At 48.8% G+C, this 25,998-nt stretch overlaps 1 protein-coding gene across 6 annotated transcripts in view; it reads left to right on the forward strand.

Moving 5' to 3' along the window:
- Window positions 1-25,998, forward strand: part of FAM117A (family with sequence similarity 117 member A) — a 64,713-nt gene that overhangs the window by 18,878 nt on the left and 19,837 nt on the right. The window contains exon 1 of one of the 6 annotated variants that reach the window (XM_082704709.1): window positions 1,590-1,830. The exons of 3 other annotated variants lie outside the window; for them this stretch is intronic. In XM_082704709.1, the coding sequence (XP_082560835.1) occupies window positions 1,635-1,830 (196 nt within the window). In that variant the 5' untranslated portion in view covers window positions 1,590-1,634. Of the gene's footprint in view, window positions 1-1,589; window positions 1,831-14,478; window positions 14,707-25,998 lie in introns of those variants that run through there. 2 more of the 6 variants (XM_082704711.1, XM_082704713.1) reach the window with 2 other exon arrangements.

Below are 25,998 nucleotides of genomic sequence, written 5' to 3' on the forward strand. Positions count from 1 at the left end.
GCTCTATGCCAGGACCCTGGGATCATGACCTGAGCCTAAGGCAGAGGCTTAACCCACTGAGCCACTCAGGCGCCCCTCAAACGTCAGATCTTGACGTAAACCCTTTGAATCTGCTAGAGCACATACACTCTTTGTTCGCAAAGAAAATCATACTTTAGGATGTTCCATTGCCTCACATTTGTTGTGCGTATGTAGGGTGATTTTAATATTCAGCCAATGCTTGAATTTCTGCTTTGGGTATTAAGTGTTTTCAATAGGTAATCACAGAGTGACCTCTCCTTGCCTTGCAGGATGCTCCCAGATTACCTCCTTTTTCTGATTAGTTAGGATGGCTTCAGGGAATACCTTCATTTTAACATTAAAGTGGGCAAAAACAGAAATAGAAAGATAAATCTGTAGCAAGACCAAAAATAGAATTCATAGCTAAATATAAATCTGGAGGGAATTATCCAATTATTTGTATGGTCCCTTATGGCAGAGGATCCAGGGTTGATTGCCTTTTGCTTTTTCCTTATATAGAACAAAATGGTTAATAAATACCAAGAGTAATACTTTTTTTTCTTTTGAAGAGTAATAGTTTTTAATAGTAACTAAAATGTTGTTTTCCTTCCCAAATGTCCTCATATATATTAGAGCATGTGATTTTTTCAACTGCATGCATTCTCTTTGGGGACCATCTCATTGTAGGTCAGAGAGCACTGAACTGGGAAGACCAGGATTTGTTAATGGAGTCACTGTACAAATTTGGGCACGTTTCTCAGTCATTTTGTTCCTAACACTCCGCTGAGCTAGACTTGGAACGGACGGCTCTGAAGGGAAATTCCCTGCTCCTTTTCAGTCTCAATATAATTTACAGGCTAGCGCTGGGTGTTTTTTGGGGGCGGGGGGAGTTGGACCCACACCAGCTAAGGACTTGGAAACGTGGAGAAAGACAAATGTGGGTGTCACATGAGGCACGGTGGCCATTAAGTGCATGAATATAATGCAAATCGCATGCAAATATATGCAAACTTTGCATTAATTTGTAGAATCTTACTTTGGAGCTTGCGAGCAGCACTGAGAGCCTATGAGGACTCACAGCTAATATTTTTAGGTTAAATCAAAAGTAATGCTTTTTGAAGTTACCGCTTTCTCGGTGCTTGCCCGGCTCAACTGCTCAAAGTTTGACACTCTTCTCTACTCCCCATGATGATTTCACTAGTGCTTGATTCCATCTTCCAGCCGGCCCCACCCCCGCTTAGCCTGACGTCACGTGATAGTGTATTTGCATACTACCTGGGACTGGGTGTGACGCTCCCCTTTTCTGCGTCTTCTCATTGGCGGCACCGGAGAACCAGCCCTCTTCCGGACGGACCAATCAGCGCCCCCTCGGACTGAGGAAAGCGGGAGGGGGCGGGATGAGGGTGGGGTCTTGGGTTGGATCACTAGGTATATCGGCCAGTCATTCTCCGGAATGGGAAGAACAAGCTAGGGATTGGTTGGGGGGCGGGGTCTTGGACTCTGTAGGCCAATGAGAGTTCTGGGCTGAGGGGGCTGGTCTCCGCCCTGCAGAGCAGATAAGCGGCAGCAGCGGGGGTTGGGGGGCTGTGTGGGGCTCGCTGTGGGGCCGGGGCAGGCAGGCTGTCGGGTGGGCGATGGCGGGGGCCGCAGCGGGCGGCAGAGGCGGAGGTCCTTGGGGGCCGGGGCGCGGAGGGGCCGGGGGGCTCCGGCGGGGCTGCTCTCCCCCAGCCCCCGCCGGCTCCCCCCGGGCTGGGTTGCAGCCGCTCAGGGCCACGGTCCCGTTCCAGCTGCAGCAGCCGCACCAGCGCCGGGACGGGGGTGGCCGCGCAGGTGAGCCGGGCCTGGAGCGGGTACCGGGGGGAGGAGCCGTTGGGGGAGGGGGGGCGCGTGATGGGGGGAGGGGTTCGGGGAGAAGCGTGAGGGGAAAGTGGATGGGAGCGAAGGAAGAAAAAAGGGGGTCGCGCAGAATCTGCGAGGGCGGAGGGAGCGAGAGCCAGGAGCGGTGAACGCAGGGTCTACTGCTGGGACAGAGTGTGCAGGGAGTCGGGGGCCAGGAGCCGAGGGGAGGGACATGGCAGACGGAGGCTGGCTTTGGGGGCGTAACCGAAAAGTAGGCAGAGGTGTCGTGTGGGGGTGAGTGGAAGATGCTGGGGTGGCAGCGAGGTGTGAGGAAGGAGTGAGTGGCGCGTGATGGGGGCGCCCTGTGCCGGCTGGCTGTGGAGCGAGGAGCTGGTGGGCGCTGGAAGTCTGCATGGAGAGGGGGAGGGGCATGGAGGAGAGCCCCGTGGAGCCATGTGTTACTTCTCCAACTTGAGTTTGGCCCCGACATCCCGCTCTACGGCTCTGGAGTTCATCCCCCTCACTACCCGCTTCACGTGCACTTCCCTATATTGTCACCTTCCGGAGCTGATTTCATCCGAGCCGTTGGAATAAGTTAGTTTAACGGCTTTTACTACGGTACAAACGCTCTGCTCCGATTCCCTACATTCCTCTTGGCTGGCCCAGAAGTTGTATGTTCCCAGATCATTGACCTGCTTAATATGGCTGTTTCATTCCAGCCATCGTGTGCGTGTGTGTGTGTGTGTGTGTGTGTGTGTGTGTGTGTGTAGGGCCTGGGCAGTTTGCCCCCGGCCTTTCTCTCCTACCCCACCCGGGCTATTTAGTCCTCGGCATTGCCAGCCAACGTGGCAGTGGGGTGAGGGCTACAGTCAAGTACACTGTGGCAAATAACCCCACTTTTCTGAACAGCCCTGAAATGGCTTCTTAATAGCAGCTTGCCGTGCTGGGTGTGGGGAAACGAGGGAGGAGCAAGATTAACCTTGCTTTCACACTCAAAGCTGCGATGGATCCCCCGCAAAGGCAGGCAGTGAGGAATGGGAAAAGGAACCTACTTGCATGAGGAGGTTGGCAGTAAGTTGAAAGTGAGGCGTGCATTTGATTCACACCAGATGTGAAAAAGATCATTGCACACTTCCAAAGCCTCAGAGCCTACCAAATGTACAAAAGTCATGGTCCCCACCTTCTAATGGTTAATGACATTTTCCACACCAGAATTTCTTGAGCTTTTTGTAATTACTAGGCTTCACTCCCTCCTGAAAGTATAGCTGCTACAGTGCTTTTCTAGGTAGGAATGGGGTTAAGAGGGTCTCTGAAGTAGAAAGGCCAACTCTATCTGGACCTCACTGTAAATGTTAACCTTGCATATTGGAATGCAGAAACTTGGTCAAATCTGGTAGCAAGGTGGTGACCAATTAGTCAAAGTATGCCTAGACTCTGGTGGTGGAGAGCAGAGCAATGCCCAGACTTATGCCTATCATGAGCTATAAAGCAAACCACAAGATTACAAACCTGTTGGTTTTGTTTGGATTTCCTTGGAGTCCAGGGAAGTTTGTAGTAACAGCAAGCACTAGAACCTTAGTCACTTTTAGTAGAAATCAACAGAAAGCCTGCCTATGCGATAGCTGGAAATCTATTTGCAGTCATATATATATATTTTTAACAATTTTATTTATTTATTTGACAGACAGAGATCACAAGCAGGCAGAGAGAGAGGAGGAAGCAGGCTCCCCGCTGAGTAGAGAGCCCGATGTGGGGCTCGATCCCAGGACCCTGGGATCATGACCTGAGCTAAAGGCAGAGGCTTGAACCCACTGAGCCACCCAGGTACCCTTAGCAGTCATATTTTAAGGGCAGTTATTTTATATCTGCTATAGAACCGACATGAAAGGCACAAACAATGGTGGATGCTGTGGAATGGAGAAGAGTGTAGGTTTGGCTAACTGAGTTCTTTACATGGCCTCTTCCTTTTTATAGGGACAGGGTCCTGAAGATCCTAGTAAAAACCATAGAAGCTAGAGTTCTACCTAACTTGTTGGATGATTCAGGGCAGGTTGAGTGGTCTCTTGTGTATGAATTGGGCCAAGGGGTGATCCCTCCACCTTTTAGTATCCAAGAGGACTTAATGAGGCACTTACCTGGTGTATATTATCTATTATCTGTAGATTATCTATAGATTTTCAGTGAGGCAGGAGAGGAAAGATAGAAGGAAAGAGTGGTCAGAGCCTGTGGACTTCCTCCTGAGCACACATTAAGGGAATGTACCTGGCCTTTGATTTGGGAGCACATCGGGTCTTCTGCGCGTTAACTTTACTCCTTGTGTGTTCAGATTGTTTCCATTCCTTGCACTTGAGAAGTGGCAGAAGTGGTTTCCTCTAGGTCAGGGGCGTACTTAATAGGAGGAAACGGGTTACGTTCATAAACCCTTAAGAGAATCCTCCCGGCGTTGGGGACCAGGATTCCTGAATTTCAATTCCAGGCTCTGCCATTTACTAGGTGTGTGGCGTGGAAGAAGTTTCTTAACTTGTGTGTCTCTGTTTCCTCATCTGTTAGAATGTGAATCATAACTATATCCTGAGTTAACAGTTATAAAGCACCGAGGCACCTAGAAGATGTCATCCGTGTTCACTGCTGCTTACATCTTCTCTCCACCCCGCCAACGTGAGAGAGCATTGTTGGCCAAAACCCATTGCCTTTCAGGCTTCAAAGAGCAAACCCATATTGGTCTGAAACCAGTACTGCAGGTTTCAGAATTTCAAGGCCTCCTCTTGCACTTGTATTCCCTCATCTTTTAAAATGAGCTTTTCTAATCAGGGCTCCAGACCCCAACTGTTTAAAGAGGCATGTGAGCTGGGACTGGGTTTCAGGGACAGTTAGGTGTTGTCACTGTTTCTTTCCCATCCTAAAGTGCCGAAGTGCCCTGGGCCGTGCACTTACCTGTACCACATGCCCTGTTACGTTCCTGACAAGATATGTTAGATCTTGTAAAAACAGAGTGATGATGGAAAGAACAGGATTTACCTTCTGTGGCCATTCATCCATGCAGGATGTCTTTATAAAGTGAGGAATGGCTTCATTTTTCTGAGCCTGGGCTAGGGGTGTGGAAGGCAAAAGAGAACAGCTAGAAGAATGAAGGTCAAGTCTAAGAAAGATAAGATTCCCCCCGTGGGGAGTAGCAACCCAGGATACATTTATTACGGCAGTTCCCCCTTTAATTAAATTCTTGTTTGTGTCTTATGTCTGTTGGAGGCTGCTAACTTTTATGTTTTTCTAGGATTACTGATGGACAAAACGGGACTGGGAAAATTGTTCTGGGTTCTGGTTTTTGCTATCCTGTCTAGTGTCTCTGTCTCCATATCTCTAGAAAGAAGATAATGTTTAATTGAGCTTTACAAATTCCTCCCTAGTGGACCAGCCTCCCAGGGGTCAGCTGGGTCCTGGGGGAGCCCCATGTTGCCTCTGTACCTCCTCTACACACCAGAACCTTCTTAGACCCAGGGTTGGAAATTATGGCCTGCAGGCCAAATCTAGGCCTCTGCCTGCTTTTTTAATTAAGATTTTTTTTAATTTTGAAAAAGATTTTTGTTTATTTATTTGACAGAGCACACAAGCAGGGGGAGCTGCAGGCAGAGGGAGAGGAGGAAGCAGGCTCCCTGCTGAGCAGAGAGCCTGATGCTGGGCCCTATCCCAGGACCCTGGGATTATCACCTGAGCCAAAGGCAGACACTAAACCGACTGAGCCACCCAGGCACCCTGTAAATAAAGATCTGTTGAAACACAGCCATGTCCTTTAATTTAGTATGGTCTGTGGCTGCTTTTGCACGACAGTGACAGAGTTGAGTGGTTGTGAAAGAGACCAGAAGGCCATTAAGCTTAAAATATTGACTACCATGGCACTTAACAGGAAAAGTTGGCCTTACCTTGTCTTAAACAGTGTTCCTTCCCATTATTCCTATATAGAGATGAGTTTCAGTGCGTGTGGCGTACACCTTCTCAGAATATTCTAAGGGGATAAAGAAAAGTAACAAGCCTGTATCCCCACTTCTGTTTTAGGTGAAAAGAGAAGGGGGGGGTCATCAGCTTCCAGTCAGTTCTCAGTCTTTGTGGAGGATCAGCACATGTGAATGGAGGCTGCCTCCCTGCCTGCGTCCCACCCCCCCAATGTCAGGTGGCATGTGTTCAGTAGACATAAACTAATTTGGATTTACATAAAAGCTTGACTGTTAGGCAAATGTGCACCCTCTCCCCTCATAACCCTTCCCAAACCATCCACAACTGCAGCAAACACATTTCAGATCAGTTGGAAATGGCTTTAGGTTTATGTCCTCTCTGGGATTTTTCTCACTACCTTTTATTTTTCCAAACAGATCACTGACAGCCGGCAGTAGTCTTAAAATACTGGCTTCCCCACAGGGATGTAGGATGGGTTTATTTCAAACACGCATTCGGTTCTCCAGGATGGCCAATTCAGTGAATATAAGGCAGCATTGCTATTAGCAGTGCTATTGGTAATTATTAAACTCCTTTCCTTGCAATGCTTTGAAAACTTAGTCCTTGGGGGGTGGGTGTTTAGATAGGTCTGGAACCACATAAAGGAGGGCCCTTATTAGGGACTTTGAGAAAAAGCCCTCCTCAAGTCATGGTCCTCTTGGACTCTGGAGCTAGAAGTAGTCCAACTTCTCAATGCCAAGGACCCATCTTGCTATGATGAAGTCTGGGAATGCATTTAAAAGCCTTTAAGAGCTACTACCGTCCTTGAATGCTCTGTGATTGAGGCAGCCTGTGGACTGGGAAGCACTGGACATTGCTTAGCCTGATGTTGCTAGCTGGTTTTTGACAGCTTCGCTTGCCCCAGACACACGTGGTCCCCAGGAGGTACTGCTGAAATCTGTCTTAAAGGTTATCACCAGGGACGGCATCCTTTTGAGTTCCAGAGTGCCTAACTGCTTTATCCCGTTGATATCTAAAAGAGCATGAGTCTGTGTGTTCTTCGGTGTTTCGGATAGCAAAGGATTGTAGAGATGGGAAGCTCTCCACTCATGTAACAGAGAGCTGGCATATTTTAAACCATTTGAGGTCAGTGGAGGAGGGGTGAGAACAAAAGTGGGTGTGGTGGTAAGAGGACATCATTCTCTCTGATTCCAAATATAGATGGATCTCCAGAAGATTTGGGGCAGGATTACAAAACTTCAGTTATGGTGGCCATGTGAGTGTTGCCAAAGTGGTTGGTGGGCTTATTGGCAGAGAACACTTTACTCATAGTTTTTGGCTAATTTATACTGAATGTGGCACCCACGCCACACTGTTCTTTGATCTTGTTCTTTTTTAAATTACAGTATTATGTTAATTTCAGTTGTACAGCATAAGGACTTACCAGTTCTGTATTACTCAGTGTATCCCTCGATTTTCATGGAACTGTTAGAAAACAAGTGTCCTCAGGGGCGCCTGGCTGGCTCAGTCAGTAGAACGTGCGACTGATTCTCCAGGTTGTGAGTTCGAGCCCCACGTTGGGAGTAGAGATTACTTTAAAAAAAAAAAAAGAAAGAAAGAAAGAAAAGAAATCAAGCATTCTCCTCTGGATTTTTATATCTCTCACATAGAGCCTTTGTGCCGTAAGGATTCACACTTTAGGGTGTGACACGTTCTGGAGGCAGGTCTGGTTTTGAAACCTCACTGACACTATCGCATTTATCAGTGCTATGTGACACCAAGCTCCAGTCTTGCCTGGGCTTACCCTCACTCTGTAGGCAGTTTGGAGCCCTTTGAAGGGGCTGGAAGGGGAAACCTTGTGTTTCCTTTCCAGTTCAGGATGGAGATGGGTGCCCACCAGCACGTTCGCTAAGTGGGAATGGACAGTCTCTTGCTGGGTTAGTAAGTTTTGGGTTAGTAAGTTTTTTTTTTTAAGATTTTTTTTTTTTTTTAAATTAGGGAGAGAGAGAGCACAAGTTTAGGGGAGAGGCAGGCAGAGGGAGAGGGAGAAGCAGCCTCCCCTGCTCAGCAGGGGAAGCCCCATATGGGACTCGATCCCAGGATTCCAGGATCACGACCTGAGCCGAAGGCAGTGGCTTAACCAACTGAGGCACCCCGGCGCCCCCTGGGTTAGTAAGTTTTAATCCCACTTCTAAGGGGATAGAAGAGGGGCTGGGAAGAGTGGAAACACGAAAGATGAGTGAGAAACCCCGTCCTCATCCCCGCCGCGCCCCGGCTGAGGGCCGAGTTGAGTCTTCATAGAGGGCTGCACTATTTGCTTTGCAGGGTTATGAATTAACCAAACACCAGCCGAATCTATTCACATTGTTAGGTCAAAAACAAATCCTGATCTCTCAGAGAGAAAAGAGTTTTGGATTCTATTTGAAGTTCTAAATTATCTGTGCACCAGTTCCTCTCCAGCGGTGTGGAGCTTGTGAAGGGGCCGTTGTTCTTGGGAACAGCTGGATGGAGGGAGTTTCTCTACAGCTGGCTGCCCACACTCCGGCCTCCAGCTCAGGGTCCTCACCAAACCTCCTGGTTTGGAAGACTCTTCCCGGCACTTGGCTCTCCTCCTCCGCGCATTTTCCTCAGGGTCACTACAAAGTTGCATGCTCAGCTGAGAGCCATTTAAATGTTTATCCTCAGGCCCAAATAAGCCTCAGTGGACTTCTACTGTGTCAGAAAACCACAGCCAGCCAAGGGTGGCTTTAATGAACTTAAAAGAAGGCTATCGAAGTATTTCATAATAGGGAATCTATTAGCACCAGCCCTTGGGGAACCTGGAATTGAAGTTGGGGCTCTGGACATCTCCCATATGCCCTGCTTGTGCGCCCCAGCTGGCTGATGTTGGGGATGGATGGAGAGCCTTGGGCTCAGCAGTGCCTGTGCACAAGCAGTTTCTGCTTCCAGCTCCTTAATGGGTGGAGGTTGGAGAAGGCCTGGGAAGATTCATCTTAGGGCTTTGGTTGCTCTGAAGCAGTAGGCCTGTGATCAAGGATGGTAGAGTTTTCTCAGAGGCCGCCTGGATGTGGCTTCTTAGAATATTTGATTTGGCGGGGCAGAGCTGTAAGTCTGGGATGCCTCTTCTCAGACCCTGAGCTCCCCATCTTAGGAATGAGTGTGGCTTTTCGAGGTGGAGAGAACTATGCCAATATGCATAGGTTTAGTCCCTCCCTAGCTCTGTTACCTGAATCCCCTGTCATCTGATCCTCAATGAAAACATGCAGGGGAGCACTGAGGTCTCACCTCCTTAACAGAGAAAGGAGGATAAACATAGGACTCCAAAAGCAAATGACTAACACATCCACAAGTGGATAAAATTTAATTCAAGCTGGAGGAGGCATAGAATAAAGGGATATTTATTATTCTTGTGTTAGGTAGGGTTAATTGGAGAATTAACCGGGATATTTCCAGTAAGCTTTTTTTTTTTTTTCTTTAATTGGCCAGTGTGTTTTTCTCCCTAAGGTTAAATGAAATTTTGACTAATTCCCTTCCCTTCCCTTTCAAAAGTGGCATATTGGTGTGGCCCTGTCTAGTCAACCATGTTTCTTCACTTTTTCAGCACTCTTTAGTCTCTTCAGCCCGTGCTGCAAACTGTGTGCCTGCCTTTTTAAAAGGTAGGCACCTCATGTTTCAAGTTCAAGTGCAATGGAACTCACGCTGCAGCTTGAACAGATTTGAGTGTTTTTGCAGAGGGAGGGCCAGGGCAGATGGGGAGTGTCGTGCTCAATAAATACTTGTTGGATTGAGTTGCTGGAAAGGCAGCAGGGGTGGGGAGAGCGAGCCACACTTCCCCCAGTCTCCCTTGAGATGGTTTTTCCCACTTCTGGTCCCCACACACTGTGCCCCCTTTATAATACCCCTCTCTGCAGCTACTTCCAAGGCAACCTTCCCCCACCCCCACCGAAGTGTTAGTGTTCTCTCTCTCTTTAAATCACTGGTCTCCTATTCATCCTGGTCATTGGGCCTGAAGCCCAGCTGGTGGCAAAGATGTGGCATTTCCATGGATGTCATTGCTAGGCCTGTAGGTTCCCTTCCCCTCGCACTTAAAGCCAGAGGGGTGAGCTTGGGCAGTTGGTTACCAGGTTGATCCATGGAAACAGCCAACACCTAGGATTTTGTTAGGATTTTATTTAAAAAAAAAAAAGCCAGACTCCCTGGCTTTAGGCTTAGAAGTGGATATGGGTGACAGGCCAAGGAAAGCAAGACGAATACTGGGTTTCCTTTCACTCCAGGTAGATTTACAACAAATTCCTAGTAGGGCTAATGTATAGGAAAGGGAAGCAGAAAAATGAAATCTGCGTAAGTGATTTTTCTAGGCTAGGGAACAGAACTGTCTATGGGCCTTAGGGGAGGCTTCAGGCTTTCTCCAGAGGTGTGATCAGGCTGGAAGCCCCCTTTCCCAAGCCAGGCACTATCCTGTTTCACCTTCTTTCCCCATACCTGCCCCCCCCCCAGCCTCCCCCGCTCCCCCCCAGCAAGTTGGGAAATGCTGGAAAGAGATGCTTATTAGCATTCCCCACCCCCTGAACACATACACTACCATCCATGGGGCTCACGTTGTCCTGTTGTTTGGGTTGCCAACCACGGACCTGGTAGCTTAGTCAGGTGGTTTTCTGAACCTGCCCAGCTGGAACAGAGTAAAACTGCAATTGAGAAGACGGAAAGAGCACTTCTCTTACCTTGCCCTCCCTTCTCCTCTTCCCTGCCCCACACACTACCTTCCCTTTAACGAGTTTTCTGTGCTCGGTGTGTGTTTGATCTGTTTGATCGCCCACATCGCTTTGAGAGAACCACGGCTGATAACACGTGCGCTCCCTGCCCCACACCTGCAAGCTGGCGTGGCCTCCATTTAGGGATTGTCTTTGTAACTCATACCCATCAGATAGGACGTGCCAGGGCTGAGGGTGGGGGCTGGATGCCATTTGGCGAGCCCAGGGGGATGCAGCCAGAGAGCTGTCGCAGGATTACTTGGTCCGGGGCAGCGATTGGGAAGATGGCAGTGTGAGTCCCGTCTGAGTGGTACGTGCGCTCCTGACCACCCAGAGTAGCGCCTGGGCTCTCTGTTACTGGGACCACAGTCCTCGGTAGCTGTGCGTTCACGGGAAAAGGCAAAAACAGCTGCTTCAGTGGAAAGAAAAAGCTTGGGAATGACAACAAATTGTACTTTTCAGGGAAGTTGAGCATATAGATAGCTTTCGTTTTAACAGTGTGTTCCATTCATTTAGCTCTTTGTGGCTCCTGGTGGGAACTCTGGAATGTTTCTCATTTATCCTCCTGACATGCAGCTGCAGGTGGCATGGACTTGTTTTTGCAGAGAAGTTACATGAGGCCTAGGAAGGAAGTGACTTGCCCAAGACCATATGACTCTAGAGCCCTTTTGCTCCCAATCCCAGAGCTCTTCCCACACATGCGGGGCGAGTCTGTTGTGAATGGGCTCCTGAGCTGGCATCATCTGTGTGCCGGCCCAGCACATGCCCAGCCCGTGTTTCCCTTCTGCTCACATGCCTGGATCCCAGGAGCAAAAAATCATCTGTTCAGTTGACCAAAAGAAAATTGGAAAGGCACATGGGCAGCAGCGAAGTCTGTCGTTCCTCAGCGCCCTTTAAGTGACTGTTCTCTTGGTGTGGCTAATTGGAAGGTGACGGTTGTTACATTAAATGTGTGACACGGTGGCGGCCCTTGAGTACCTCCCACCAGATTTGAGATCCGCAGTTTCCAGGTGGAACAAGAAGCTAACCTCAGGGACAGATAGACCCAAGGAGGCAGGCAGGGTTTTCCTGCTTTTAAGAGGGGAGTCATGGTCATGGTTACTGGGATCGGGGCCATGTCAGGAAGATAACGCCAAGATGGAGCTTATAGGAAGGGGTGTCTCTCTTCTATGTGGAACCCCAAAGAGCATCTGGGTATAAATGTGGGTGGTGCATTCCTCTGACGGGGGTAGGTTCAGGTGGCATGTCATCTTGATGACAGCTTAGTCTTCCATGTAGGGAACCTGTAGTGCAAACCACCCCCACCCTCCCTGCCACGCTCTGTTTTGAGTATGTCCCCTTTCCTAGCTTTAGGTTAAGTGGAAGTAGAATCACTGTGGTAATGCCTTTATGAGACAAGCGTGTGCCCAGTAGAGGGGACTAGCGGGAACTTGAACTCGAGAGAAGGCTCCATCTAGGGACTTGGTATCATGGGGAATTGCTTGGCCTGCTTCACAGAGATTACCTAGTCCTCCTGAGAGGATTCCAGGCAGCTCTTACCCACTTGCCTTTCTTAGAAAATCAGGCTCTGTATAGAATTCTTGAATGTCCTGGTAACCATAGGCTTAGGCACATCCTTTCTTTGCCTGTGACCACTCCACTTCATCAGGTAAAATCCCATTATAACGAACGTTATAAAAAAACAATTCTGTATAATAAAGCTATTTCCATGGTTCATATCAATGCTTTGTTGGTTTTGTTTTGTTTTGTTTTGTGGCTTTTGTTGTTTAAAGAGAAGAGGAACTAACTTCTTCTGTATCAAGTACTTTCTCTGGTCCCTGTCCATGTGATGTCCATCCCTAAGTCAGGGCCCCCAGCACTAGCCATCTGCCTTGGTGGCAGGGAGGAGGGAGAGGAGCATTGGAGCCATCACCAAGTAGCAAGGTTCCCCCCTCTGTTTGCATTTCATCTCAAACCTCCCACCGTCTGGTACATCCTTGTTTTCCAATGGAACACCACACAAAACCCAACAAAGGATGTAAGAGCGTGTGTTTATCTGAATGTGAGTGTGTGTGAGTGTGAGTCTTGAACGTGAGTGAGCATGTAGGTGCTGAGTGTGAGCATGTGTGTGAAAAAGTGCATGTAAGAGAAAGAAAGCCAGTGACAAAGCAGGTGGGACAAATGTTTGCATGACGGTGAATCTGGGTAAAGGTTATTATGAGTGTCCCATGTACCGCTCTTGTTCTCGTATCTGGAAGTTGGAAATTACTTCCAAATAAAAACTTTTAAGTACATGCTAGACTAATTCGATGGTGCCAGGAGTTCTTGAGAGTGTGAGTTCTCTTCTCTTCCTCTTATAACATCTCTTATTCTCCCCATGTAATAGACAACAAAACTGAAGCCCAGAGAAGTCAAGTGACCGAGTTCATGTAGCACCCCGGGGCCGAGGTGGGATGTGGGCCCAGGTACTGACCACTGTGGCAGGACACCCCTCAGGAGACTAGACTGCTGCTTGCCCGGACTCCCTGAGCTGGACCTGGGGGTGGGGGGCGTCCAGTGCCAGGAACAATTGGGTACCTGCTGCGGTGTGCGCACGCCCTGTGCATGGCCTGTGCTCCCCCAGGAGGGGGTCAGCAGGCGTGCCCCAGTCTGCCAAAGTGTGCCAAGCGCACACAGGATGTCCCGGTACCTTCTGGGGACAGCTGCTTCATTATCCTAAGAAACACTCTTACTCTGCTGTTCACTTGACTCTCTTCGCTTCTGCAACAGCACGAGATGAGAACCCTCTTATGCCAGAACCACAGAGTTCTTCTAGTTTGAGCTTTTATGTCCGAGATGGATGGGTTAAAAGCAGTCGGGTTTGGCATGGAGAGCAAGGCCAGAGTGTGGACCCCGGGCCGGAGAGCTTTCTCGACCGTGCACCCATCCCGTCTGTGGAGGTACAGGAGCCCGAGGGAGGACGTTTATGTGGTTTCTTGTGGCAGATCTTACCAAGGGGTTGGGAGTTACAGCTTCATCCACAGAGGGAGGACTCGCTGTCAGGGAAAACTGCTAACCACAGGTCCCAGGGAGGGATCTGATGGTCCTGCTATGCTGGCGGCGGAAGGAGAGGTTCAAACACGGCTGCTTGTTTCCTGGCCCCTTTTCTCTAACACCAAACCACATGGCCTCCAACTTTCTGTGCTGGAAGGCACTTAAATCGTTCCTGACAGTTTCGCTTACTGATACTTCCCTCCAGCTTCCAGAATTAGGGTTGAGTGAGAGTCTGACTCCGCTTCTTAATAAAACAGTTTTGGGAATCTTAGTTTTAGCAAGTGTCCTTTATCTGCAGTGCCTTCCTAGAGCCATGAGGCTGTGGTTAAGTTGGCTTCAAAGGATTTTTTTCCCCATGGGCTCCAGCCAGTTACGTGAAAGAGACCCGTGAGCATTTACTGTATTATTACCCCTATACTGAGATCACTTGTCTTTAGGCAGTTATCCTGTTTCAGGCTGTCGCCTCTATTCCCTGATTCTTCCTGGTTCTGTTCTGCCCCAGCATAAGTTCTGGGTGGATGTATCTAGGGGCTGAATAGGGTGCAGCAGGATGAGGAAAGGCTGCCTGCCTGATTCCTGATGACTCGTGTGCAGCATGGAGGTGTGCAGATGGCCAGAGCCATCTTTTTTTTTTTTTAAGATTTTATTTATTTATTTGACACACACAGATCACAGGTAGGCAGCGGGGCAGGCAGAGAGAGAGGAAGGGAAGCAAGCTCCCCGCCAAGCAGAGAGCCCCATGCGGGGCTTGATCTCTAAGCCCCTGGGATCACGACCTGAGTTGAAAGGCAGAGGCTTTAACCCACTGAGCCACCCAGGTGCCCCACAGAGCCATCTTAAGATGGGACGGCTTTGCGTTCTGGTTCTTAGACGTATAGGTAGGATGGATGTCTTGGTGATGAACATCCCTCACTGTTTGCCTGGATCGAATTCTCCTTTGTTTCAGGAGCCTCAGCCTTTTCTTTGCCTGACTTAGAAAGAAGAGACTGGTACTGTTAAGCCCTTGATTAAGAGCAGACACAAAGCCCTTCATGTACTTTGTGGAGGGAGTGTAACTTACCCTCTAGTGATGGGTGTTGTCCTGCCCGCCTCTGCCTCTGCAAGCACATGGAGAGAGGTGACCTGACCAGCGTCCTTCTGCTCTGAAGTCCTCCGTGGTCTTGGGTGTACACTGATGGTAGGAAAAACCTTCCCAATGTCATGTCTTTCTAGGCTGTTTCTGGAGGGGGACCATCTGATTGTACTTTTCAGAAGAGGTTTACCCTGGAGGCACTGCATAACCTTAAGAGATCGGAACAACTGGCAAGACCAAGGCTGCCACGAAGGGGCTGCCCCGGAATGTTGCCTGGCATGCTTTGGGGTTTTTCCAGTGGTGGGGTGACGGCTCAGGAATTTGCCTGGGATTTGAGGTCAGGCTGGGTCAGGTACGGGATGTCGGAGGCCAGGTGGGATGGAGCGGACTTGGATGTCTCTCCCCATTGCAGCCCGGGACACAGTAGAACCTGCGGAAGGAGATGGAGGTAACCAGAGAAGGCTTAATGCAAGTGGGGCAGCATGGTCCGCACAGCTTTGTAAGGTGGCCAGGGCTGGTCAGAGTGACCCTAATAGGATTTTAGACCCTGAAGGCAAAGCAGATGCTGTGACTATAACTTCCTGGTCCTGAATAATTGAGCAACTGCTTCTTATGGAACTCCTCTCCCCAGCCCTCAGCCCCAAGCAAGATGAACCTGAGTCAGTGTTCAGAGCAGAGAGCCTGACAGGTTCCAACCTAGTGAGGTGTAGCCAGTGAGCCAACCCACCCTCTAAGCTCTGATGTCTGCTTGCCCAATCATGTGATCAGCCTTCTGCCTGTGGCTAGCCACAGGTAAATTGAGTGCTGTTTATACCCTCCTGCTTGGTCTGGGAGCCTACGGCACAGCTGTCTGATCAGCCTAGGTAAGGCAGATATCCTTTTGAATTTGTGGCTCCCCCATCTTCCGACTGAACTTATCTCACCCCAGATAATAGCCCTGAGCTTTCCATTAAGCAGAATTGGCCATCTCTTGTTTACCCTATAATGAGACTTGGGGAATTCTAAGAACTAGAGGAGACTCAGACGCCTCTGCTGTACTTCCCTGCCTTCCCGGGGGGACTACTGAGCCATCTGGGGGGGCTTGTCATTTTCGCTCCCCAGAGCTGTTCAGGGCAGACTCTACGTAGTCGCCTTCCTCATCTGACTCGGATCAGCAAGAAGGTCTTCCTTTCATCTAGCTGAATTCTCTCCTAACTGAAGTCTCTTATCTTCCCTTCATTTTTTCATCCATACAGAAGACTGATAAATTCTAAGTCCTTCACCTCGTTCCCTGCGACTTACCTACCTACGTTCCTGTCAGCCATGTTTACCCATCTTCCATGAGATCTCACTGCTTTCTCTATTCCTGTGGCCAATGAATGCCCAGTGCTAACTTTGCCAGGCAGAGCCAAGCTCTTGTCCAGTTCAGCTGTGCTTTTGGACCTGCAAGAGCCCTTTCATTCTGCCCACAGTCTTGTGGTCTTGGTCTTGCTACCGGGATCTTGTCACCTTTCTTAATTTATCTTTCTTAATTTATCATCGCCTCCTTCGTTCGGTATCTTTATTCTACCTTGTCCTGATTTACATCTTTCAATTCCTGGCCTCAGATTAAGCTTCATTCAGGGTTTCGTTTCTTCCTGCCTACCTTCCCTTTCCCCAAATTAGAAGTCCAGAGCAGTACTCAGTTGAATTTGACTACAAATTCTATGACTACAACCTGCCAAGATTGAAACGCTAAAAGGTTTAAATCCTGCTGAGGAGTGAACTGAATTTCCGTCCTTCCAAATTAAGCCGGTTCCTTTTTTTTTTTTCCCTCCCTCACAACTTTATTTTGGAAGAAATTCAAACCTACAGAAAAGTTATAAGCACGGTGCATACCCATTTATCTTTCACCTAGACTCACTGATCACTTTTTGCTGCATTTGTCAAATCTCTTTTCTCTCCTTCTGGGGATTACATATGTGTGTGTCTAGACTTACATATGCATCTGTATGTGTGTTTTGTTTATTTGTTTTGAATTGTTTGAAAATAAATTGCACATGTCATGACACTTTTTGCCCTTAGCCACAATGGTATCCGCTGAGAGTAAGGGCATTCTTCTACATAATCATGATAACATTATTACCCTAACGGAATTATCTGTAATCCCGTATCATCTAGTATCCAGTCCATTTTCAAATTGCCCCTCAGATTGCTCTTTTGTTTGTTTGTTTGTTGTTTATTTTTTAAGGTTTTTTTTTTTTTTTTTTAAGCAATCTCAACATCCGACGTGGGGCTGGAGCATACAACCCCAAGATCAGGAGTCGCATGCTCTACTGATTGAGCCGGTCAGGTGCCCCTTGTTTTTGCCTTTGAGCCAGAATCCAGTAAAGACTCTCGTTTGGTTATATCTTTTTATTTTTATTTATTTATTTTTTAAAGATTTTACTTATTTGAGAGAGTGAGAGAGCACAAGCAGGGGGAGCTGCATGCAGAAGAAGAGGGGGAAACAGGTTCCCTGCCGAGCAGAGAGCCCCACATGGGGCTGGATCCCAGGACCCTTAGATCATGACCTGAGCTGAAGGTAACCGCTTCACCAGTTGAGCCACCCAGATGCCCCGGTTATGTCTTTTTAAAAAGTTTATCAAGAATTCCCCTTCCAGGGACGCCTGGGTGGCTCAGTTGGTTAAGCAGCTGCCTTCGGCTCAGGTCATGATCCCAGTGTCCTGGGATCGAGTCCCACATCGGGCTCCTTGCTCCGCAGGGAGCCTGCTTCTCCCTCTGACTCTGCCTTCCACTCTGTCTGCCTGTGCTTGCTCTCGCTCGCTCTCTCTCTGACAAATAAATAAATAAAATCTTTAAAAAAAAAAAAAAGAATTCCCCTTCCACTCGTGTTTTTGGTTTTTGGTTTTCAAGGACTTTGAAAAGCATGAACCAGTTCTGCCTTCTAACTCTCCCACATTCTGGATTTTTCTGGCTGTTTTTTTCATGGTGGCATTTAGCTTGTTCCTCTATCCCCTGTATTTCCTGTAACTAGAAAGTTAGGTGTGGGGCCTGATTTGGTTCTGGTAAAACACTCCTGGCAAGAACATTTCATGGGTGAAGTTGGGTACTTTATATCACTTGAGGAGGTATATTAGGTCAGAGTATCCCTTAAGAGTAATGGCTAACCTTGATCATATGAGGTGGTGACCACCAGCAGATTTCCCACTGTAAAAATACATTCTTCTTTTGATAAGTGGCTTTTGATACTTTGGCGTTTATTTAAACATTTTGTTCCCTGTAGTGTTTCTCCCAGTGGCTTGGCACCCACTGGTGGCTCTTCCTGGCTAAGAGATTACTTTGAGAGTTGCAGTAAGGCTGGTTCTGAATTAGCACTAATGGACATGCGTATGGACATGAGAAGTTCAAAAGAGGAATAAAAATTTTTTTATTTTATGGAAATCATAGGTTGGGGGGGAGGCAACAAAATGGGTTCCATCAAATTCTGTCAAAGACTAGGTGTTTTGTATGACTTGGTATTGATACTAAATTAAGAAATAGTTGCTTACAACTATTTCTATCTGGCAGTCTCCTTCAGGTCAGGGGAAGGCAGGCTGGATGGAGCTAAAAATAAGTTGGTTCACAAAGCAGAAATTTTTTGACTATTTGGGAGTTAGCTGTAATTCTGTTCTCCTTTTCTTTCTTTCATGCAGTTTCCGCTCTCCTCACTAGAAGAGGAATCTCTTGTTTTTTTAATTGTCTTCTCCCCCTTGACTCACCCAAGATGCCCAGTGGGTAAAACAGGATTCCTGAGAGGCAGGTATGATCACCCTGGTTCCTAGCAAGGGAAAGGACTAGAACCCTTCCAGCCCATGGACTAGTCCCTGAACCAAAGCAGCCAGCCAAGGGGTCATGACAGTTGAGTCTGACAGTGGAACACAGGGGTGGGGATCCGATTGTCACAAGTCTTCTGAGGAAGAAAGATCTGTTTCACAGGCCCCCACCTGTGACCCCTTGGAAGCTCTCCCTTCTCTTCCATAGATGAGTTCACGAGTGTATAGGGTGCATGCTGTTAGAGTAGGAATCTGCAAGTTTCAATCACAGCTGTCTTCTCACGGGGTTTATTTTTTTATTTTTATTTTTTTAAGATTTCATTTATTTATTTGACAGAGATCACAAGTGGGCAGAGAGGCAGGCAGAGAGACAGGGGGGGAAGCAGGCTCCCCGCTGAACAGAGAACCCAATGCAGGGCTCGATCCCAGGACCCTGAGATCATGACCTGAGCTTGAAGGCAGAGGCTTAACCCACTGAGCCACCCAGGCGCCCCTCTCACGGGGTTTATTAATGAACCTCCTTGATCTCTGTTTCTGCCTCTCCCTCACTTATCTTACTTATCTTCCAAGACTACCTGAGGGCTAGTAGGATGTCTTGATTTCTTCTTGCCTTGATAGGAATCAGACTGTTTTGAGAAGTGGAGATCCTCAAGGGTTTATGCCTGTCCTCTGAGTTTAGAGATTGGTCACTCCCAAATAACCATCAGTGGGGACTTTTTTTTTTTTTTTAAGATGAAGAGGGCCAGGCTATGTGCTATTTCTGTTCTTCTTGCAGAGGCCAAGGAACGGCTCCCAAAGGAAAGCCTGCTCCAATCACTAACTGCTAGTATTTTGTTTTGTTTTAAATATGTTGAAATCCTACAGAACTCTTCAGAGAATTCAGATAAAAGGTGAAGAGTTCATACCACTTCCTTCTCTTCTAACTGCAGCTTCTTGAGAATTGAACAACCGTCTACAGAAATGCTGTCTGTTCCTTATCCATGCACGTGCGCACACACTTGGGATCGCCCTTTTCCCTCCCTGTTGATACAGACTGTGTGTTCTTTCTTTCTTTCTGCACAGTGACCTCTCTAGATGGGTTTCTACTGGCCCTTCTCTTCGGCTTCCCATAGATGTGCCTGCGTGCTAGGAAGTCAGACACAGAGCCCAGAAAGGCTTTCGCATGAGCTGCACCCTTAACCGTGGAATTAGTCATTAATTCAGGGCCCGGCTGAGTTCGTTTTCCATGCGTATACAACTATCATCACTCTTCTCTCTTTAGAGAAGCCTCCTTGGTCAGGGAAATGCGATGTCCCTCTTGTTTCCTTCTTTCTTTTTAACTCTCGTTTCTGTAGCTGCTTCTCCCTGCTGTGGCTGAAGTGAGCGCTCTGCTTGGTGTTGAGAGTGCTCGGAGCCCCAGGTGTAATTTTCCCAGCTGGGATGGATGGGGTCTCCTTGGGCTTTCCAAGGAGGGCTTCTTACTCTTGTACCGTCATAAGTGGGGATTTCAGTTTGACCACAACTTCCCCCCCGAACCCACATGTCCCTGAGTTAAGTGGTTCAGTGGCTCTGGATCACACATCGCTCAGAAGATTGCCCGCAGTGTTTAATCCCAACACACGACTGAAATGGAAAAAGAATCTCTGTCAAGCTGCTGGAAGGAACTTCCCCTACTTACTGCCAATCTGTTAACTGGGGGAATGTTTAGAAATTCTGATGCCCTCGTTTACTTTGTTCCTCTCCAGATTGACATATACCCCCTCCCTCCTGGGCCCCCAGCAGAAGTAGTACTGTATCATAGCTGGGGTTGGTGGGGGATGGACAGGGCAGGGCCTGCTCCCTTGTTGGCCAGCCTTGTGCCCGGCCTCCGCTTCCTAGGCTGCCCTGCCCCTGCCTACTCCTCTTTTCCAAAGGAAGATCTGTGATGGAAATAAGCAGATGGCAGAAAAATACATATAATAGGATCTCATTTTATTAAAAAGACACATGTACATGTGTGCATGGGGAGAGACCAGGAAGGATGTGGACAGGCGGCGATCTCAGGCCAGGGGACAGGCCCTGTTTTTATTTTTCACTTCTTGCTCATCTGCATTTTCTTATTTCCTCCAGCATAGGTACAGCTTCTGGTACCTCGAGCTATCTCTAAGAGGAGAGGTGGAAGGCTGGTGCTAATAGTGCTTCAGAGCCCCCACAGCGGGAGAAAGTGACTCGTACCTCCTTTGTTAGACCAGTTAACTGTTGTGTTTGGGCCACGCGTATGAGCTCATTGGCTGTCCTTCTTGGGTATTTTGGGTGGGGGAGAGTAGCCTCGTCTCATTTCCCAGGTTTCTGTTTTGCTTCAGAGGTGGTAATGGGAGTGACATCGCCCCCCAGCTGGGACCCTTTGGCCAGAGGCCGCTTTCTCCCTGTGAGCTGCCAAACCTTCACCCTACGCTCTGTCTCTGGCCAAGCTGAGAAAGGCAGCCCCAGAAGCCTCACTTCCTGCCTCGTCTGCTGCCTTCCCCTGACCCCCTCCTGCCCTTCTTCTGAGTGCTGTTATCCTCCTCCTCCAGTTCCTGGGCTTGCTGGCGTGGTCCCGGCCTGAGCCAGGGACAGGAGGGAGGTGCAGAGAGAGTTTGCTGGTCCTTCTGAAGTGTCATTTGCTGGGGGGGGGGTCCCCAGGCTTTGTGTCTGGTAGCCTGGATCCTAGGGATTGCAGCGGCCTCGAGCACTTCACCTTCGCTGGCCGCTTCTGGTGTTCCTCCTCTGGTGTCAGCAGTGGTTGTAGACGGGCTCGGTGTGGGCACTCAGAGTCCCGCCGTTGGAATCGGTTGGTCCCTGGTGGTGCGCTGGGCCCCTCTTGGCCGCTTTCGGTCCAGTGTCTGGTCTGCTCTTTGCTTTGTGCCCGTGGACTCCTCCCCCAAAGCACAGACACCTGACCGCTGGCTGTCTGCATTCAGAGCCCCTGTCCCCTCAGCCTTACGCATGCAGCAGTTGGGAAACAGAAGCGGGTGGCTCTGGAAGATAGCACCCAAGGCATCTTATCTCTGGTGTGTGCTGTTTTGTTTTGTTTTTTCCATTTGCTTTTGCCCAAGAACCCCAGCATCCGCCGCTGCTCCACTGCCTGGTGAAATGGCCTGGCCCAGTGCCAGGGTGCTTCGCCAGGTGGTTGGGCTGTGGAGGCGGCTGCATGCGATGGGCCGATAAAACCCCACCGCGCCGTAAACAGGACACTCCACCCTCCCGCAGGCACCCAGCCGGGGCCCCTGCAGCCTGCTGCTTTGTCATGGCCTGGCACGATCTGGGCGTCCCTGCTCAGACAGGGGAGCCGATGGTTCTCTTCCCCCCCCACCCCCGTTTCCCAAATCCGAGAGAGGGGTACTTTCCAGAAATGAAACCAGTTCAGCTTCCAACCACAAACAGCCGTTGTGACTTCTCAACGCTTCTTCGTTGACCATAATCACAACAACGGTGGGGCAGAACCCAGTCCTCAGATCTTTCTGGTATATTCCATGAGGGAGAAGCCCACGAGCTCCTGTTTGAACTACGCTCACTTGTGAGTTTTCTTTGGGGACATTCCCCACAGAGTTAGGGCCCCCGTGGGCAGCATGGGCACACACAGACAGCCTCTCCACCAGTTCCTCAAGGCGGTGTCCATGCTGGGGTAGGCGCCACTCCGTCCATGTGTCCCAAGGGACAGTGTGGCTGGAATTCATTCTATGCATCTTTTCTGGGCTGAATCCTTTTCTAGGTTCCTTTACCTGACTTTGTATCCTAAAGAATTATGGAGGAGGGAGGGTTTAAGTGATGTTAACTGGTTCGACATAAGCTTTCTAGCGAAGACTTCAAGCAGCTTTGCCTCTCACCCTCTGTTCTTGAGAGCATCGCTAGGAAGTGCCCTAGACTGGGCATGAGCTCCCACTTGCTAGATGGGAGAGCAGGCCCTGGGAGGTTGGGTGGTGGTGGCTGCAGTCCCATAAGGAGGAAGGTCAGAAGTGGGTCCTTTTGGAGCCTTGGTCAGAAGTGGGTCCCTCGAAGTGTCTGGGTGGCTCAGTGGGTTAAGGGCTCTGCCTTTGGCTCAGGTCATGATCCCAGGGTCCTGGGATCGAGCCCTACATCAGGCTCTCTGATCAGTAGGGAGCCTGCTTCCTCCTGTCTCTCTGCCTGCCTCTCTGCCTACTTGTGATCTCTGTCTGTCCAATAAATAAATAAAATCTGTAAGAAGTGGGTCCCTCACATCTGACCTCTTGGGGACCACACTGCTCACACTCCACTGTCGCCCCTTGGAGGATGGCACAAGACCCGTCACTGTCAGATTCTAGCTTTGGTTTGTGTTGTACTTGGGGGGAACTTGACACATGGGTTTAGCCCTTCATCGGTTTCAGCGCCCACATCAGCAGGTGCTCGCCAAACCACTTAGGATGAGGTTTCTGAAGTAAGTGGTGAGTTTTTGTTTCCTATCAAAATTGAATTTTTCAAAAAGTGCCCCTCTCATTTTCTGGGCATGAAGGAAACATGGCATTTTAACTCTCTTCAGAGGTGTCAGGACTGCCAAGAATTGGGGGCTGGGGAGGGGAAGTGGGGACTTGCTGAGGTGTCTTCAGACAGAAGGTGATTCTGTCACCTTGTGACTGGTAGGAGCTATGCCAGTGGTAGGATGTGGTCACCCTAGAAATAAGGCTGAGGCCCAGCTGCCTCCTTGAAGGAAAACAAACAGGCAAGACCTCCAGGTTTGACTTGGATGCAGTGAGGTCCTTGCAGGTCTGGCAGAGAGAAGGGCAGCAGGGGTCACTGGTCCTGGATTGGGGTCCTCAGTTTCTCTCCATTCCTATTTCCCACCCCCATGTTGTTTTCTTCCTTTTTTGTGTGTGTTTGTTCATGTGTTTGTGTGTGGGTGGGGGTGTTGGTATATGGAAGAGCAAGTCAGGACCCATGACCCCCTCAGAGTCTTTGTGAATCACTTTGGTCAAAGGTAGCCAGAAAGCATGTAGAGTTGACCAGAGTGGGTGGTTGGATTCTCACCACATATTCTTGGATTCTGGGTCCTGCCTTACCCCAGGGGTACTGAGAGTATGGTCCCATCTCTGATTGACACCCTTAAGCTTGGGTTCCTACTGTAGCTCATGAGTAGGGTGGATTATGAGGGGTAATGTGAACAGTTATCAAATGGGTGTACTTTAAATTATCCCTGGGAGATCGTAGAATGCCAAGGTTTCAAAAACTTCAAAAAAAAAAAAAAAAAGAAAAAGAAAAACCCAACCAACCTGAAAAACAGAAAGTCAGTACAGACACCTGGATAATGCCTGCCATCAAAAGACTCCCTTCCCCAAAAAGGTGCAGGTGTCTTCTGGCAGGTGTCTAGGCAGGTGTCCCCTGCAACCTCAGAGAGTGTTTCTGATGCCGAAGGGCCAGGAGCCCAAATGGGGTGATTGAGGAGGAAGGAGACTTGGTTTAGGTGTAGGACTGCCTCAGACCTCATGGGCAACCGAGTCCAGTATGAGACTGGCCCACTCTGGGCCTCGGTTCCCTTACACCCCGCCCCGCCCCGTTTGGGGCTGATGGGAGAGTAAAGACCCAGAAAGGACTTTGCAGATGGGGTGAAATTTAAAAGTTCTCTGTAGATACCAGAGAGCCCTCGTGGTCTCCGTGAAAGAAAAATCTCCAGGAGGCTTTTGCAGCAGTTTCTGGGGGAAGACTGGGTGAGGCTGTTCCCAGAGATTCCCTCCTCACTGTTTTCCCTGCCTAGGAGTCCTGGCCCTCATTTGCACAGCGACGAAGCAGCTGTCAGGATCACCACGTTCTGGCCTTTATGCCAGCCTCTTCCTCATCGGCTTGCCACCTGCCTCTCTACGGCTCTGTCATGTGATCCCATAAACTCACTTTCAGGGTCTGCCGCCCACTTCATTCCCTAGGCTCTCCTAAGACAGTTTTGGAGGCCCACGGGGCAGCGGTGTTGTGTTTGACTAGCATGCATCAAAACCTCCCCAAAACATCTGGATTGCCACCTTTTATTCATTCATTCATTCATTTATTTATTTATATATTTTTAAAGATTTTATTTATTTGACAGACAGAGATCACAAGTAGGCAGAGAGGCAGGAAGAGAGAGAGGAAGGGAAGCAGGCTCCCTGCCGAGCAGCAGAAAGCCCGATGTGGGGCTCAATCCCAGGACCCCTGGGATCATGACCTGAGCTGAAGGCAGAAACTTTAACCCACTGAGCCATCCAGGCGCCCCTGGATTGCCACCTTTTAATCTTAAACCTAGGATGGGAGAAAGAGTGGCTGACTGCAAATGGGGGACGTGAAGTTGGGACTTGAAGCCAGCATGCCTGTCACTGACTGACTGGGTGATAAGGCCCAGGGAGGAGAAGAGAGAGGCCAGACCTTCCTGAGCCAGAGAAAAAAAGAGACAAGCAGCCTTGGGGGCTTTACTCATGGGGAGGGGGTTGAGCATGGATGCGCCAGGCAGACAGACTTCGAATCTCTGATCTGATTAGAGTAGATTCCCTTGTATTAATGGTTTTTTAATTTTATATGAAAACTTAGGCATCTGCCAATCACTAGCCCTGTGTTCTCAGCACTGTGTGGGGTACAAAGATAAATTAGAGACAGTCCTTGGCCACAGGTTGTTTATTATCTAGGAGTTAAAATATCCATAATCCAAGAGAGAGGATTCTAGGTACTAAAAGAGTACAAAGTGCTAAGGGAAATCAGAAAATTCTTCCAGGGAATGCAGCAGGCTTTGTGGAGGTGGAGAAAATTAGGCTGGCCTGGGCACATGGGGCAGATACCGACTCTGGGCACCTGTGCAAAACGTCAGAGGAAGGAAGGCATAGGACATGGTGGGAAATGGTGCATTTTACAGCTTGTCCAGGACACAGAGACCCTGAGGAGGAGTGAAATGTGCAGGAAAGGTAAGTGGGACCAGGACATAAGGCCTTTGGCTACTGTCTTCGAAAACGAAAATGAACTTTTGAAGAGTTTTAACAGAAATGTTAAAGATCTTTTAAAAGGGTATCTTGCAGGCCAGTATATACTATTTGGAAAAGTGTTTATGTAGTATAAGGTGAAAACATATTGCAAAATCATATGTACGGCATGATCCCATTTTTTATTTTAAAGCACACACACAGCAGTCTGGCGGACAAAGGTGTATCTCATAGCATTGTGGGGCTTATCTCTGGGTATTGAGAGTCGAGGTTTTTCTTTTTGTTTGTGTATTTCCTGACTTTTCTGTAGTTCACACTTACTGCTATTGCAGTGTGTCATTTTCTTCTTCTTCTTTTTTTTAAGACTTTATTTATTTATTTGACAGAGAGAGATCACAAGTAGGCAGAGAGGCAGGCAGAGAGAGAGGAGGAAGCAGGCTCCCTGCCGAGCAGAGAGCCCGATGTGGGGCTTGATCCCAGGACCCTGGGATCATGACCTGAGCCGAAGGCAGAGGCTTTAACCCACTGAGCCACCCAGGTGCCCCATTTTCTTCTGTTTTAAATGAATACATATGATAGCTCAAGGAGAGGTCTCAGAAATATGCCAGGAATTAGATAAAAACAGTCTGAAAGTTATCCAGGTGGTAACATTTGTGATGTCCAGATTGTGGGCAGGAAGACCCTTCAAATATGGGATAATAATGTGGGAGTGGTTAAGCAGGCAACTGTATACCAAC

This window comes from Mustela nivalis (genome assembly GCF_964662115.1).
Source record: "Mustela nivalis genome assembly, chromosome: 17".
Taxonomy (NCBI): Eukaryota; Metazoa; Chordata; class Mammalia; order Carnivora; family Mustelidae; genus Mustela; species Mustela nivalis.